A 15,015-nucleotide genomic window follows, 5' to 3' on the forward strand; every position below is an offset into this window, starting at 1 on the left:
CAATTACGCCAATTTCGGCAAGCTCTCGGTCTCTTTCACTTTAGGAGATATATATGTGCCTCTTAAATTTTGACTATATTTATTTGATTCAATTATTTCGATTAATTAGTTGGAAAGAACTTCAAATAATTTGTAAAACTCAAACCGTGATTTGCGCCTTTGACTTGGTAGCACCATCCTCATGCGTATCTCTTTTGTTCCCAAAAATTAGAAAAATTTGTGATTTGAAGGACGATGCCATTGTCAAAACAAAATGAAATAGGTCTTTTTGCACTATTTGTTTCTTATTGGAGACCAGCTACAAAGTGTGTGACTTTAGTTTCGTGCTGCATTGAGAAAGCATATCATATTACGTTGGACTAAGTGGAGCATCTTTGATTAAGCAGTGAAAGTGGGGAACATTTTCACTTTCATATTGCTTTGTTCCCATACCCCATCAATTTCTATTAGCTACTTTATTTCTGGTTTTGTTTGCTCTGGTAATGACGCAATTAATCATGAGGTTCTATTATAGGTAACCTTAGCAATGTTTTATAGCTATCACCCACGGTAACTTGTGGTTTTTTTTTTTTTTTATCATTAATAACTTATGTTGTTGACTTCACCAATTCCAGACCATCGATTTTTTTTTTTTTCGGAATTAAGAGAACTTTTATTTTTATTGGATAATAACAGATATATCACTTATCTCTCATTTTATTCAAATTCAAATATTAGATTTATTAGCTGTCATTATCTCTAATTTTGAATTACTAGTTTATCTTCGGTCATTATCTTTCTATTTCTATCACTTGTAACAAACTCTCCTATTTATGTATTTCGCGCTTCACAATTGAATCAATGTGAAAAAACCTTTGTTCTCGGCCTCTTTAATTTTTAATCAAATTACTGCAGAAGGGTCTGTTATGCTGTAAACATGAAATTGGACCTCCTAAAAATAGTATCTCTACCCCCTTTTGATTTATTTTTTTTGCGGAATAAAGAGAACCTTTATTTTAATTCACTTATGTGATTTGAGGTCGAGTGCAGGAGAATAAGAATAGATTAGAAACAAATAAATTAATAATATATAAATAAGGTCATGGGTTTAAATTCTCAACTCTCAAGGTATTTTTGGACAAATAAACAGAAGCTGAAAACCTACTAAGTACTAGCCCATTTATCTACATTCTTGGACAAAGATCCGTACACAAATTATAATAATCAGTATCCACCATATTCTCTTGAAGAGAATGCGGGAAAATTGAAAAACAAAAAAATAGAGAAGATCATAGGGCATAAAAAGAACAGGTTAATAAGAATAAGTAAAAGGAGAGAATAAAAAAAGAATAAGGAAAGCAAAAAATTATTCTCTTGCACCAAAGTATAAAGGGTAGAGTTCAAACAATGATATGCACATGCACATACTCTGCCTAAATACCATCATCTATGCATACCCCCTCTACAACCATGGTTGTAACTTGCATTTTTATTTTTTTTACTTATTCCAGCAATCTCTACGTTTTATTTGTATCTTATAAATACGTGTAACAGTTGTTATATCGTCGTATTTTTTTTTCATAGAAATGTTAACAATATACTCTTCTAAATATATTTTTTTATTGATTGAAATTTATTGAAAAAAAAAATTCTCACTTAATATTTAATGAATTTCTCCTTAATCTTTTTAATTTTCAATCAATTCCAACAAGGAATATGTTGCTAGCACTCCTCAATAAGAGAAGAGAAATGTTAACAATACATCCTCTAACATATTTTTTTTAACACATTCTTTGAACTAAAATTTATTAGGAATTTTTGTTGTTGATGTGCAAGAAGCACAAGGCAGCTTCCGTCGAGGTTCAATGAAGTAATGACACGTTCTTGTAGGGGTTATTTGGTTGGAGTGAAGAGAAAAGAATAAAATAGAAAAAGAAAAGAAATATTTGAATTAAAATAGAAAAATAAAGGTGTGGAACCTATACAAAAATTTAAAAATTTCTTCTTTCCTTCCTATTTAATCTCAACCAAAAGAATGAGTTAGAGTTGGTGGAGATGTTTCATATGCATTGCGCAACACACGATAAAGCTACTGTCATATCAAAGGGAGGAAGTGACCATGAGCCTTTGCCTTTACTAGATTTGAGAAGGAAGGGAAGGGATGCTAATAACAATGGTTAATAAAGGTGATTAATTTGTAAAGAAGCCATTAGTCCTTTCACACTATGGCAAAAGCAAAGTGCAAATTTGAAATGACTACACCAGATTGTTTGAGTCCATCCATGATAAAACCAAATCTTGGAATCCAAAGAACCTGGTGGTGGGGTTCCAAGCTGATATAGCTGCATCCTACCAACTGCAGCTTGCAGGGCGTAACAGACATGCACGTTCGCATAATTAATGTATGCTCCAAGTCAAAATACCTCTTTATAACGGTCAATTAGCTATTGGTTAGGCAGTTTGGGTGGTTGCAACTTGCATTTTTATTACTCATTACAGTAGATACAGTGTTCATTTCTATCCTACAAATTCATGTAACATCTGTTATATCATGCATATTTTCAATAATAAAGGAATACTTGTGTCACTCTTCCCTCCCCTCTTCTACATTTGGGATCAATACTTCAATCAGAATTCAGAAATGAGTTTTCGACACATCTGAGGTCAATGATTCAACATACAACTAATCGGTCATTTTTCCTCCAAATATGAGCGTTCTTTTGCGCACAAAATAACACAGAGGTGCCTGATTAACAAATAGCACGTACCATGATAATGAAACACTGCATTCCATAGACGACAGAGTGAAACTAATTTACACCACGAATCCAAGTATTGGCTATATTTACTCGGTCTAAGCATGATCCACTTAGCACCAAAAATCAACAGCTCCGCAAACATAAAAATACAACTACATTCACAAAGGAAAACTATGCACAATAAAACAAAATACAAATCTACATGGTCTCCCATCCTATCTATGCCTCCAAATATTCAGCAAGAAAGAACACTCAATTCTACTAAAACGGCCATTGAATAACCTTCTATAATTTTGTATAGAACAAATTGTTAATCACTCTTCTAACACCACCAAATGAATTCAGTTCAAGCATCAGCGCCCATAGCCAATAAACAGGTGAATGTAGTCATCCCCGAAGATTTTAGATCACAAGCCCGCTTTTGTTAAGACCACAAGGAACTTAGTTTGGACGCAAGTTTGGCAGCCTTGTAGTCATCCCGAAGTTGAATAAATCTGGTGCATAGCAGAGAAAATAACATTTTGATCAGCAATCATGGGCAACGACATTAGGTTATTAGCTGATTGGGGTGTTTTCTGTGTGTTGGGGAGGGGGGCTGACTAATAACCACCACCACCAAGACTTATCCTAACATTATCAGTCAACATCATTAGGCTATCATAAAAAAACTGTTTAGTCAGATCATTTTCAAGTTTTTCCTGAAGTTTTCCTCTACCCGTTTTTGATTGAACAATCTTCCATTTGATCCACTAATCTTAATGGAACCCTTAATAGTTGTCTTCTTAAATAACCAAATTACCTTGTGGTGAACCACAAAGTGTGGCTTCAGTGGTAAGAAAGCTTGAATTCAATGGTTAAGTGTCAAGTGTTTGTGTGGAGGGACAACTAATACCATGATTGGGGATTATTCTCACCCCAGAATAACTTTATGAAACAAATTAAGAGTGTAAGAAAAGCTCATAAGACCACACACACAAAAAAAAATAGAAATCATAAAATAAATAACCTAATGAAAAATGGAAACAGTATGAACAATGAACCTAAACATATGAAATCTCTGGAAATTGAACAGAAACAGGAAAAGTTCTTTTCTTATATACATATACCATCATTAGTCAACTTATAACGATATGGGTGGCTGTGGTGGTGTACTAGTAATAGAACAGCAGACCATAAAACATAAATTATTGCATTAACAGATCCAATGTAATTATACCTTTGCGCATCTTTCCGTATGCTGGGTGTGCCCTCAAACAAAGTTGAAAGGCTCTCAGGAGCAACTATAAATACATTGGCCATTCTATAGAAAGTGTTAAGAAATTAGTATGTAAAAAATGGGAGACAGGAAAAAATTTGAAAAGATTTGCATGTCGTTCAACTTACATGCCCAACAATTCAAACTTTTCATCAACAGAAGGAGCATTGAAACTACGCAGAAATTCTCCATATTCAGTAATGTCACGCTTCAGTCGCAACCCTCCACTGCAAAGTGATTCATGGGCACACAACAATGGCGGATATTATAGAACTAGTAAGTAATATATATAAAGTTCATAAAATACTGTCAGCATAAAAATTGAAAAAAGTTGGAGATAAAAACACTTGCCATAAAAGCTAAAAATACACAAATAGATGTGGCTAAAAGAGTTCAACCATTACAAAACATAGGGTAAAAGAAAGACCATTGAGGAAGATCAATCTGTGATTAGCTTATGAACATTTTTTTCCAAGTCAAAGCAGTATGTATTACAGTAATATGTACGGTAACAAGATAGATAAAGTAAGGAATGCAGGACCCTGGCCTATTACCTTGGATTAAACGTATACTTCTGCCAATGGTTTAGTAACACCTTGTGCAAGCGATTTCCCTAAAATGACAAAAATTATCATGTTATCAGTAAAATTAGGACAAAGAGTCCAACCAACGCAAAGTATTTCACCATAACCATTTCAGCACCTGGTAAAATAATGATGTACGAGTGAAAGTAAGACAGGTAATAGAACTAACATGGCACATCACAATTATTATTTAGTACAAATCAAATCACTTGATGCAAGTGAAAAACATGTAGTAGAACTAATGCACCGTTAACTTTTTTCCGAGACAATTTTCATTTTATATTTTCTTGCTATATCTTTGTCTAAAAACATAGCTCAACTAAGTGGTATGGACAGAGTCCATAATCCATATCATCAATGTGAAAGATAAAGTTCAAATAATATTATCCAAAAAAAAAGAAGCAATCATTATGAGTTAATGGACTGAACGGATTCCAAATTTTGAAAATTTTGAATAATAAAATATAAGTAGATGAAAGTATATTGTTGAAAGAAATAAAAAAAATTCAGGCAGAAGCAAATCAGTGTCACTTTGTACCAGATTAACTGCCCAAGACAGATTGGATTGACATTAACATTGGATAATGGCAAGATCTTCCTTGGACACAACAAATGAATCACTATGTGGACCCTTCTCCATCAGTAAGACATTGATTAGGGACAGAACTACCACAACAAGGAAGTAAAAAAACCTTTACCCCATTAAAATAATGATAAACTCAAAAGGATTCTCTCTAATAAATAATACCCATATATACTGTCATCTACAAAAACAACTTTCAACTAATGATAGTTTGTTATAAGATCCAAGAACTTTATGAAAAGATCATCCGCCTATCTGCTTGATTCTGTACAAGCAGCCAACTATTTGATTAAATAAGACATTAAATCAATATATTCAATGATCAGCTATACAATATCATACCAACTCAGTCAGGAATGCTTGTTTGTTAAGGCCTTCTAAAGCAGTAAATGCAGACTCCAGCACACGAGAAAGATAAGCAACAACTCTGACAAAGAAAACCAAATATCCTTGTTAGTTAGGAATACAAAGATGGAGAGATAAATTTGAAAAATAAACATTGATATCATCACTCTAATGCATTGTCTGATGAAAATATGAAATGAAATCCATCCCAGTCAACAATGTTAAAATGATTCAAACTTGGCCCCTTAAGTAACATTGAGAACAGGAGTTGGTGTTTATAATCTATATACCCTTGCTTGTTTTTAAAACCAACCAGATTTGCAAGGGAGATCAGGAGTTGGTGTTTTGCCCAGTCTGTTCAACCCTCTAAAAGTGGAAGCTTAGAAACCAGCGAACCAGTGCTAGAGATATATTTCAATTTTTCCTCTATGATTCTACTTGTATACTTAACATACATCATATTGTTTATATACTGTTATATATTTATAGGTATGTATGTAAACAAGCTTGGTTGGACCTAGAATCCTTGAACTGATCCAATTTTTGAAAGCTTGCTAGATAGAAACACACATCAAGAATGAAATCATAAAATTTCAAATGTTCAGCAAACTAAAAACAACTGAGTTCACATACATACAGAGATATAAATCATAGAAAATATCAATATCATCAGTACTAATACTAGTTTCAGTTCGAATTTCAAGTGACATCCACCTTGTGCAGGCACTGGTTGCCCGGTGGTCAGGAGCCATTCCATCATCAGGTGATCGATAATCTGTAGCCTTTTGTTCAGCTGAAAGCAACCGCTCCACCTGCCAAGGGGTTTAAAGTGGAATATTTAAGAGTTTGGGAGCTAGGGTTCAAACTTGATTAGAAAAAGAAAAAACACAGGAAACACCCTGAACCAGAAACAGCCCATTTTTTTATTACAAGGATAATTATGCAGACAGAGAGTAGCCATTATGTTTAATATAGTTGACCACTTGCTATCACACACAATATTATAGGCAAAACTGACCTCAGCCATGACAGTTTCAATGCACTGTTGTAGTCCTTTATAAGCAGCAGCCTCTGCACTTGACATTGCTGTAGCCATTTCCTCACAAGCAGCAGCATGTGCACCATCAACGGGGAGCAAAAGCCGAGATATAGAATTAGCAAAGTACTGCAGAAAATTACTCATTTCAGCCATAGGGTTTTGTTTATAGCAAAAAATATTAATTAAAAATAAAGGCTCAATATTGTACTTGTTGAATAATAGCTACACTGCTTCCAGAACGTTGTACAGCAATCATAAAAGATCTGAAACTACTTTCACCAGCAGCTGCTGCCGCCTCTGCCTGCATATCAACAAATAAATCTTGAATATGTCTGGTGAAATGTGCTCATATATACTATATACTTTAACAAGAGTATGCAAAAAAATTATGTAATTACAGCAGATGCAGCTGCAGCAGCCACTCTACGGGTAACACTTGTACCCAGCACAAATCTTTCCCTCAAATTAGCTGCTTCAGTCAGGCTGTCTCTCGCCCGTTCAAGCCCATCTGCTATATATTGACTAACCTGCAAAAGAGACAGAGAATGACCCCAGAAGAATGAACTCCAATGCACTGAAGGTATCAAGTATATGAATGCTGTAAAATGTGACATTAACTTACTTGGTCTAGCAGGCAAGTAAACACTGCTTTAACATGGGTTGCAAGTGTAGCAGGCTGTAAAAGAACAACAGTTTCAATAATTCTACAAAGGATTAAAATATTAAGTTCAACACAAAATATCAGCATCTTAGCTACCTAAACATTGGTAAGTGCCAAACAAAGACACATTGGAAATATCACAGAATGATGAATTATTACAAAAACGTTTTGATAAACTATAATACAAAAAAATAAAATAAAAATAACATTTAGAATTAGTATATAAAGGCTATTTAATTTTTATACTTGTCCAAATCATAATTAACTATTTCACTATACAATTAGTTCATCAACACGAAATGAATTTAAACATACAAATATACTTGTTCCCTTGCTAAACTAAATTTTTAAGACGAAAAAAGATGGAAGAAAAATCCAAACTTGCCAAAGCATATGCCTAGAGAAAGCAACTTCGCTCATTAGGCTTCATCAATCCAATTAAACAAAACTTACTTGGCAGAAGATCCTTACTACAGTTATCCAAAGCAACTACAGTACTGCAGAGGATACTTTGGAAAGAAAAAAAAAACTTCTGAAATCCCAGTTAGAGAAGCAAATAATTAATTACCTGGGAAGCAAAGAGATTGCATCTTGAGATTGCTTCTTCATTCCAACGCACAAACTCAGTTACAACAGTAACAGATATTTGCTGTTGAGAAGAAACTACTGAAGCTCCTTTTGAGCGTCCAATTGACCCAGATGAATCCGAAATCTGCTGGCTTTCAGCTCGCAATTCTTCCATCTGCAATTTTTAGCCACATAAAGCCTTTTGCAATCAAAACTAATTATTGCTGTAACATGTGTAAAATGTGAAGTTTGTGCATTATTTCTTTTTTGTACAGATTTAATTAGATTTATTCCAACATTAGGATTGATTGGTCAAGGTATCCTTATATGCAGTAACCAGGTTTGATTTGATGTCCACAATTTTAGCATAGTTTTACGATCAAAGTTGTATAACTAGTGATCTGTGTTGTAGTAACATTATTTCCTTCCTACTGCGTCTTTCAATATCTTACCAAAGAGGATGATTGGAATTGCTAAGGAATGGGTTAGGTTATATTATTTGTAATGTGAATAACTGAAAAGCAGCGCCAAACCAATTGTGTCCACTCCATGTCATCAGACAAGTTTTGGGTTTGTGGCTTCCCAAATTTGGCTTCAATATGAGTGTCTAATGCCTCATCCTTTTACAATCATAATTCTTAAGTCATTGTTTCCCCATTTGTTTATTTTAGAGTCCGTTGATTCATTCAATTGTGATGTGCATGTATTTGCCAAAAACCATCATACAGTGAACCTTTAGAACTTGATCATTCTGATGCTTGGGAACCAGCTCCTATTTCTAAAATTTCTGGTGAAAAATGGTTTGTTTCTTTTATAAATGAATATATTAGGGTTACTTGGATTTACTTGATGAAAGACAAATTTGAGGTGTTTCAACTGTTCTGGAACTTTTCTCATATGGTTAAAACTCAGTTTGGAAGATCAATTAAATGCTCAAATAATGGAAAGGAATATGTGAATCAATCTTTTCTTAATTTTCACTAACAAAACAGTGTTATTCATAAGCTAAAGTGTGTTGATATCCTACAGAAAAATGGGGTAGTGGAAAAGAAAAATTGCCTATCTCCTTGAAGTTATCAAAGCTTTGCAGTTTCAAAAGTGTTCTGAAATCTTATTTGGGAGTTTTTTCAACTGCCACCCATCTGATAAACATGTTAACTGCCTGGGTTCTAGATGGTCTTTACCCGAATACAGTCCATGACTCCCTTTTATTTCTCTTATAAAAAGTCTTCCATGCCATGTCTTTGGTTGTGTTGCCTTTGTCTATCACAGTCAACAGTGTGGTAAATTGGATCCTACAACAGTCAAATGTATATTTATAGGCATGCACCAGGCATAAAAAAGATCCAAATTCTATCACCCCTAAAGTCGCCAGTTTTATGTCTCCATGGATGTTAAGTGTCATGAGACAGTATTGCACTATCACTGGTCCTCAACTTCAGGCAGTGCTATAGAAACTAAATCTCGTGTTGAGTCCTCTTTTAGTCTTTTTCTCCTCCTTTTGACTTTCTTCCTGTGCAGGATTCAACATCTTCCTCTGGCACTACTACAAACACCATATTAAAATCATTTGAACCAACTAGAAAGGAAGCCAACAATCCATTATTGGTACACCAGAGAAGGAGAAAACCCAACTTGGTTCAAAAGCAATCCCAATTATCCAAACTGAAGGTAAGCACTTGTACTTCCAAGTCTTTGGAAATTCCTTTGAACAATTGTGATTCTAATCCCGATGACTTGCCAGTTGCCTTGAGAAAAGAAAAAAGATCCTTTGTTAAATATGCATACCCTAGTTTGTGTCTAGTGCCCACTAAACACCTTTCTGTGCAGTGCCAGAGTTTTATCTCAGCCATTGATTCTATTGGGATCCCCAAACCAGTACAAGAAGCCTTAAAACATGAGAAATGGGTTCAAGCCATGAATGAAAATCATACTTGATGACCTAAAGGATTTGTGAGCTAATATGGATGAAAATCATACTTGATGACCTCAGAATTAAGTATTAAGTTCCTATGAAGCTTTTCTGCAACATCAAATTCGATTAGCATTTCTCATAATCCAGTTCAGCGTGACAAGACAAAAACATGTAGAAATAAAGTGGCCCTTCATCAAGGAAAAGTTAGACAGTAGCCTTCTAGAGACAAACTTTGGGAGGTCAGTTGGCAGATGTTCTAACAAAGGGGCCACCCACAGAACAAATTATAGATCTTATGGCAAGCTATGAACAATAAACATCCATTCACAGGCCTGAGGAAAAGTGTTGTAACTTGTAAAATATGGCGCATGTGTATTATTTCTTCATGTACAGATTTAATTAGATTTATTTCTTCATTAGGATTGATAGGTCAAGTTATTTATTTGTAGTAATCAGGTTTGATCATTATTCTAGCATAGTTTTTATGATCAAAGCAGTATAACTATAAATGGTGATTTTTGTTGTACTCTTTGAATCATCACAAAATACTTTTCTGCATATGCCGAGTGTAAGGGGAAAAAATTGAAACAATCACAAACCTTCACTTTATATAATTGCCTAAGAGATGCCTGCTCATATTCAGGGTATTCATCCTTGTGACTTGAAAATAGGGACTCTGTTAGACCTGAATAATCAGAGAATTTTCTATTAAGTCACCTAATAACATTTTGAATATTCTTAATCCAGCACAAAGCACATGTGACTATAGGACATATTGACATTTATTTAAAAACTATTTTTTAATCATTAGGGGGAATGAAATAAATAATACAAGACTGAAACATATCTCTCATTACCGCATATTTATAAGATGGGTAAGGTCATAAAATTAATAAAGTCAAAAGTCCTACTTGAAAATTGCCATGAGGCAAGACTAGAGGACTTAGACTTCCCAGATCGAATAGAACCTTCTTCGTTAAGCCATATAAGAATTAAACTTCCAGATCTACCACTTACATTACACTGTCAAACATAAGTTGTTGTCAAAGTAAGCAGTTAAGTAAGAAAATACAATTCAAAACCATTCTCAATTTTCACCCCCTCTTGATTACTAAGGCTATGTTTGGGAATCCATTGGAAATGCTGCAAATGGGACATACACACAATCCAAAGCATCAAACTGAGCAGGAAAAAATTGTGCCATTGAAGTTGAACATCCTTTTGGCCCATTCCAACAGCTATTCAGCTAACCAAACACACACTAAATAGCAAATCCCTGACAACAACTGACACAAAACTGGATTATATTGTTGGCAAATTATGAAAATGTAATTGTCGTCATGTTTCACTACAAAACCACTTGTGTACTAAAGTATTGTCAAAAAATACGTCTAACAAACAACCAATATGATTTCTTATTTCCTTTTTTAGTACCATTTGCATCTATGTTCCAAACCAATGTTCCTTTTAGGGATGGGTTCACCAATTTGCAATGAAGAAAATCAGGCATATTTGAAGTTAATTCATTACCCTCAACATCCAAGTCACCACATCCTACAGCTTGTAGATCTCTTGCTAGTTCTTGGGTCTTTTCATACGCCACTGCCAGCATTCGAAGATACTGAAACCTCAAATCAAATACAAATCACATTGGCATCAGCCTGCTGTCAAAATTGGCACTTGGATGATAATAATGAAGGAAGTTGGTTAATTGTACTCACTAATAGGAGCCCACCTTCCTCCATGGAAGGTAAATTGACAAGAGATGGTTTCTCTAACAGTTTGTCCAAAAGGGCAGTGATTCGCTGCTCTAAAACTCTCTGCATACAGAATTATGAGAACATAGGTTTTTGTGAACACAATAAAATATACAACCTGTTCAAAGCCACAATATTTGGTGAAGACCATGTCATCTGGTACCTGAACTAAAATTGACATAACTTCACTTGGTGAAGGGAATACAGCCGTGATTGTTGCAGCCTCTTTACGAACAGTATCTGTAAAAATTACTGTCAATAATTTGTCCTGCCAAGAAATTTTTCATTTTACAAACAGCAGAAAGTATATTTCAAACCTGTGATTTCTTTGTACAAGGAGGAAAGCCCACGAGCAACATTACTTGGACTAGCTTGGGCAGCCTGGTCACCAAGAACCAGCTTAGTGTCTGCATTCATTATTTCCACATCAATGAACATTGGACGAGTAGCCACATAATGTTGCATGGCACTTGTACCCCTGTTAAACTGCATTGCAAATATTAATTTCGTTAAATAGTTGCACTTATTTACCAAAAATTCAGCATTTGATATGTTAGTTGGTGCATTCAAATGTAATTATGTACAACAAAACTTTATTACCTGAGACAAAATTTTGGCACATTCTGCCATTGTGGTCAATTCTCTTTTCTGTGATGCTGCGTCAAACCGAGAAAGCAATCTATTCTCCAGTTCTGCAGAAATGGTGAAAGAATAATCAAACATGTTACTAGAGAAACCAAGAAGTCAGGGTTTTAACATTCATGGGCTGCAACTAATTATTTTGGTCATACCCTTATGTAAGGTCAGTTACTCCAAAAGGATCAGACAGTTCTTATATTCTAAAAAAGGCAGAAGAAAACAAAATAATTTGGTGTCCAAGTTTTTTGTAAAATACTGACCATTGCAGTAGTCCTGTAAATTAGCAACTGCCACTTCTAATCCTCTGCTAGCAGTTGCATTTCCCATAGCTGATGGGACAGGTATTCCATGTCTTCCGATATCTTCTTCAGCAAATGACCCTGAAAATTAAAAGAATTAGCATAGCATTGACAGAATTTGGTTAAAGCATTGTAAAAAATTCAAAACGCATCTTAATTCTTACGTAATTTCTGGGCAATCGAAGCAGCCTCAGCAACACGGCTATCATCAGAAAAAAGAGGTGAAAGCTCCATCAGGTCGCCTGGACTGCTATTGAATTCCATTAAGTACTGCAGATATTAATCAACCATAGGTAAATTTCCTAACACAAATGATGGTAAAATTAAAAACCAAATGAACGAACTGGTATTACTTTTATCAATTCAATTGTTTGACTGGCAGTTTCTCGCTGAGCATCTGCACTCTGAAAAAATATAAGAGGATTAGAAATTAGAAAAGTGATTATATTTCAACGACAAAGGAGTAACTGACCAACCTATAAAACATAAAACATAATAATAATACAAACAAATGTGAGATCGAAATGCATCCATCAAACATAGTTGACGCATGGAAGAACTCTCTACCTGGAGATGATCACCTATCTTTGCTGCTGTCTGACCAACACTTGAAATTCGTGAATCCAACCTTGCAAAGCTGTCAAACAATCCATCCACACCTTTCTCTAGCTGAAAAGGAAACAAAAACAAATGCACAAAAATTCAACATATCATCTGAACTCAAACTTTCCAACTGATCAATCAGGCCTAGCTAGATAGCAAGTTATAGAAGAAACTCATTCTCCAAAACAGAAACACCAAAATAATAAAGCACAAAAAGGAGGAGCACGAAGCTAATCAATGTAATTTTCAAAAGAAAACAAAAATTTCCCAAATATCACTAGGGTAAGGGTAATATATTTGTCGCCCCCCCTCCCATTTCATAAGGTTTGGAATAGAAAATAATTGCAATCTTATTGTTTTCTTTGAAACCACGTGTAAACTCTATGGAATCAATCCTACTCAAACCAAATAGGACTGCTATAGGCAACAAAACTCTCCCTGTGAGTATCTATCTAGGAGGCTCGTACTTGAGACTACTAGTTAATTAATAAGCTAAAACAATCTCAATGTCAATTGATCCACACATTCAGCAGTAACAATTGCAAATTTTTGTATAACACAAACAAGGTAGATTCCAGACTAACCTCAGCAAGTGTCTTCCGATGCTTAGAGTCTTGAACCGAAACATCTTTCTTAAGATTGTAGAGTCTCCCATCAATCTTCCAACCAAAAACACAACAACAATAAAACCAACACCTCAACCCAAACTAAAATCTCAAAAACATAATAAATAAAAAATACTAAATAAAGTAAGCAAACCTGTTTACGAAGCTCAAGCAGCTCCTTACAAGAATCCTTGAACAACGACAGGAGCTTTTCAACCTCAGGAAACAACGGACTCACAATCCCCTGCGAGTACTTGGACGCATCGGACGGCACGCGGAGATGCCCATTCGGCAGAGCATCTCCGCCGTCCGATTCCGATTCCTCCAATTTGTACGACGGGAGAAGGTCGTTCACGAGGTTCCCGAACAACGCGTCGAACGAGAAATCTCCCTAACACAGCAACAAGAACGAGTTCCTTCAATCGGAAACGAATTTGTTTTTAAGCTGAAATTAGCGAAGGTACCTTGAAATCGTCGATGTCGAGAATGAGAGGGAAGGACTGAGGCGGTGGTGCGGCTTTGGAGGGCTTGGAACTATCGGTCCTGGCTCCATCTCTTGGCTCTCTCATCACGGAGGGAGTCAATAATGTGCTTCGATTTCGGCAAAGTGTGAGTGAGGGTTGCGATAGCGATCTTCTTCTTCTTCGGTTGTATCGTTGGTGTGTTTGAAGGCGAACTGTAACTGGAAAAGTGAGACACGTTGGTGTGTATGGATCGATGATCGAGCAGCAACAACGAACACGCTGGAAGGAAGCTGGAAGGAATTTCGGAACGGCACAAAATTATTAACAATTAAATTAACCAAAATATTATTCATTCATTGTTTATAACTATATTAATCTATTATATAAAATTCCCTAAAAACAATAGTCTATTTATAAAATAGACTTTTTTAATTTTATATATAACTTTTAGGAAGGTTTTATTTTTTTATATGATCCACGACTTTTTCTTTTTCTGATACATTTTATTACCCACGGCTTGATCTTACTGAGTATATTATAAATTATTTATTTTGTTTGATGATAGCATATACACAACCAATATTTAATTTTGTAATAAATAAATATATTTAAATATCTAAATTATTTGAACTTAATTTAAGTTATGATATAAAGTTAACATTAATTATTGATATTTTTTAAAAAAATACTGAATTTCAATTTAAAGATGAAATAAAAGAGAGTAGGTTAAAATGGTAGGAAAATCAAATATACAAATGAAAATAATAAAAAATATATTTTGAAATGATTGGAAAAAAAATTAGTTCGAGAGTAATACGTGAAAATTGAAACATACATTCAAAAGAGAAAAATAAATATTAAAAATGTCTAATAAGAGGATGGGAGAGAGTGAGAGTTTCATTTTCTTATGTATTTTAATTTATAACATAAGAATAGTTTTAAGTTTTAACCATTTTTAGCA

The 15,015-nt window shown here is 34.6% G+C and overlaps 1 protein-coding gene across 1 annotated transcript; it reads right to left on the reverse strand.

Annotated features, from left to right (window-relative positions):
- Positions 1-2,749: 2,749 nt before the first annotated feature.
- On the reverse strand, positions 2,750-14,463 carry LOC100820430 (exocyst complex component SEC10b). Its single transcript, XM_003529811.4, has 24 exons — positions 14,055-14,463; positions 13,745-13,981; positions 13,570-13,644; positions 12,950-13,051; positions 12,736-12,786; positions 12,547-12,652; positions 12,344-12,463; positions 12,045-12,136; positions 11,762-11,930; positions 11,608-11,684; positions 11,409-11,507; positions 11,218-11,308; positions 10,287-10,372; positions 7,774-7,947; positions 7,167-7,220; positions 6,943-7,071; positions 6,753-6,845; positions 6,524-6,670; positions 6,220-6,317; positions 5,503-5,587; positions 4,548-4,606; positions 4,122-4,220; positions 3,955-4,038; positions 2,750-3,232 (listed from the first exon to the last, which is right to left on the reverse strand). Exons 1-24 carry the CDS (start codon positions 14,157-14,159, stop codon positions 3,163-3,165), a joined length of 2,502 nt encoding a protein of 833 aa, XP_003529859.1. The 5' UTR covers positions 14,160-14,463; the 3' UTR covers positions 2,750-3,162.
- Positions 14,464-15,015: the final 552 nt, after the last annotated feature.

Source organism: Glycine max, chromosome 7 (assembly GCF_000004515.6).
Source record: "Glycine max cultivar Williams 82 chromosome 7, Glycine_max_v4.0, whole genome shotgun sequence".
In the NCBI taxonomy this organism is placed as follows: Eukaryota; Viridiplantae; Streptophyta; class Magnoliopsida; order Fabales; family Fabaceae; genus Glycine; species Glycine max.

What these genes read in the sequence shown, in the direction of transcription:
- LOC100820430 (XM_003529811.4), bottom strand. Translation starts at nt 14,159, where the DNA reads ATGAGAGAGCCAAGAGATGGAGCCAGGACCGATAGTTCCAAGCCCTCC. An exon ending in CTTGTACAAAGAAATCACAG is followed by an intron (nt 11,685 to 11,761) that starts GTTTGAAATATA and finishes TAATTTTTACAG; the next exon opens with ATACTGTTCGTAAAGAGGCT. An exon ending in AAGTATACGTTTAATCCAAG is followed by an intron (nt 4,221 to 4,547) that starts GTAATAGGCCAG and finishes ATCACTTTGCAG; the next exon opens with TGGAGGGTTGCGACTGAAGC.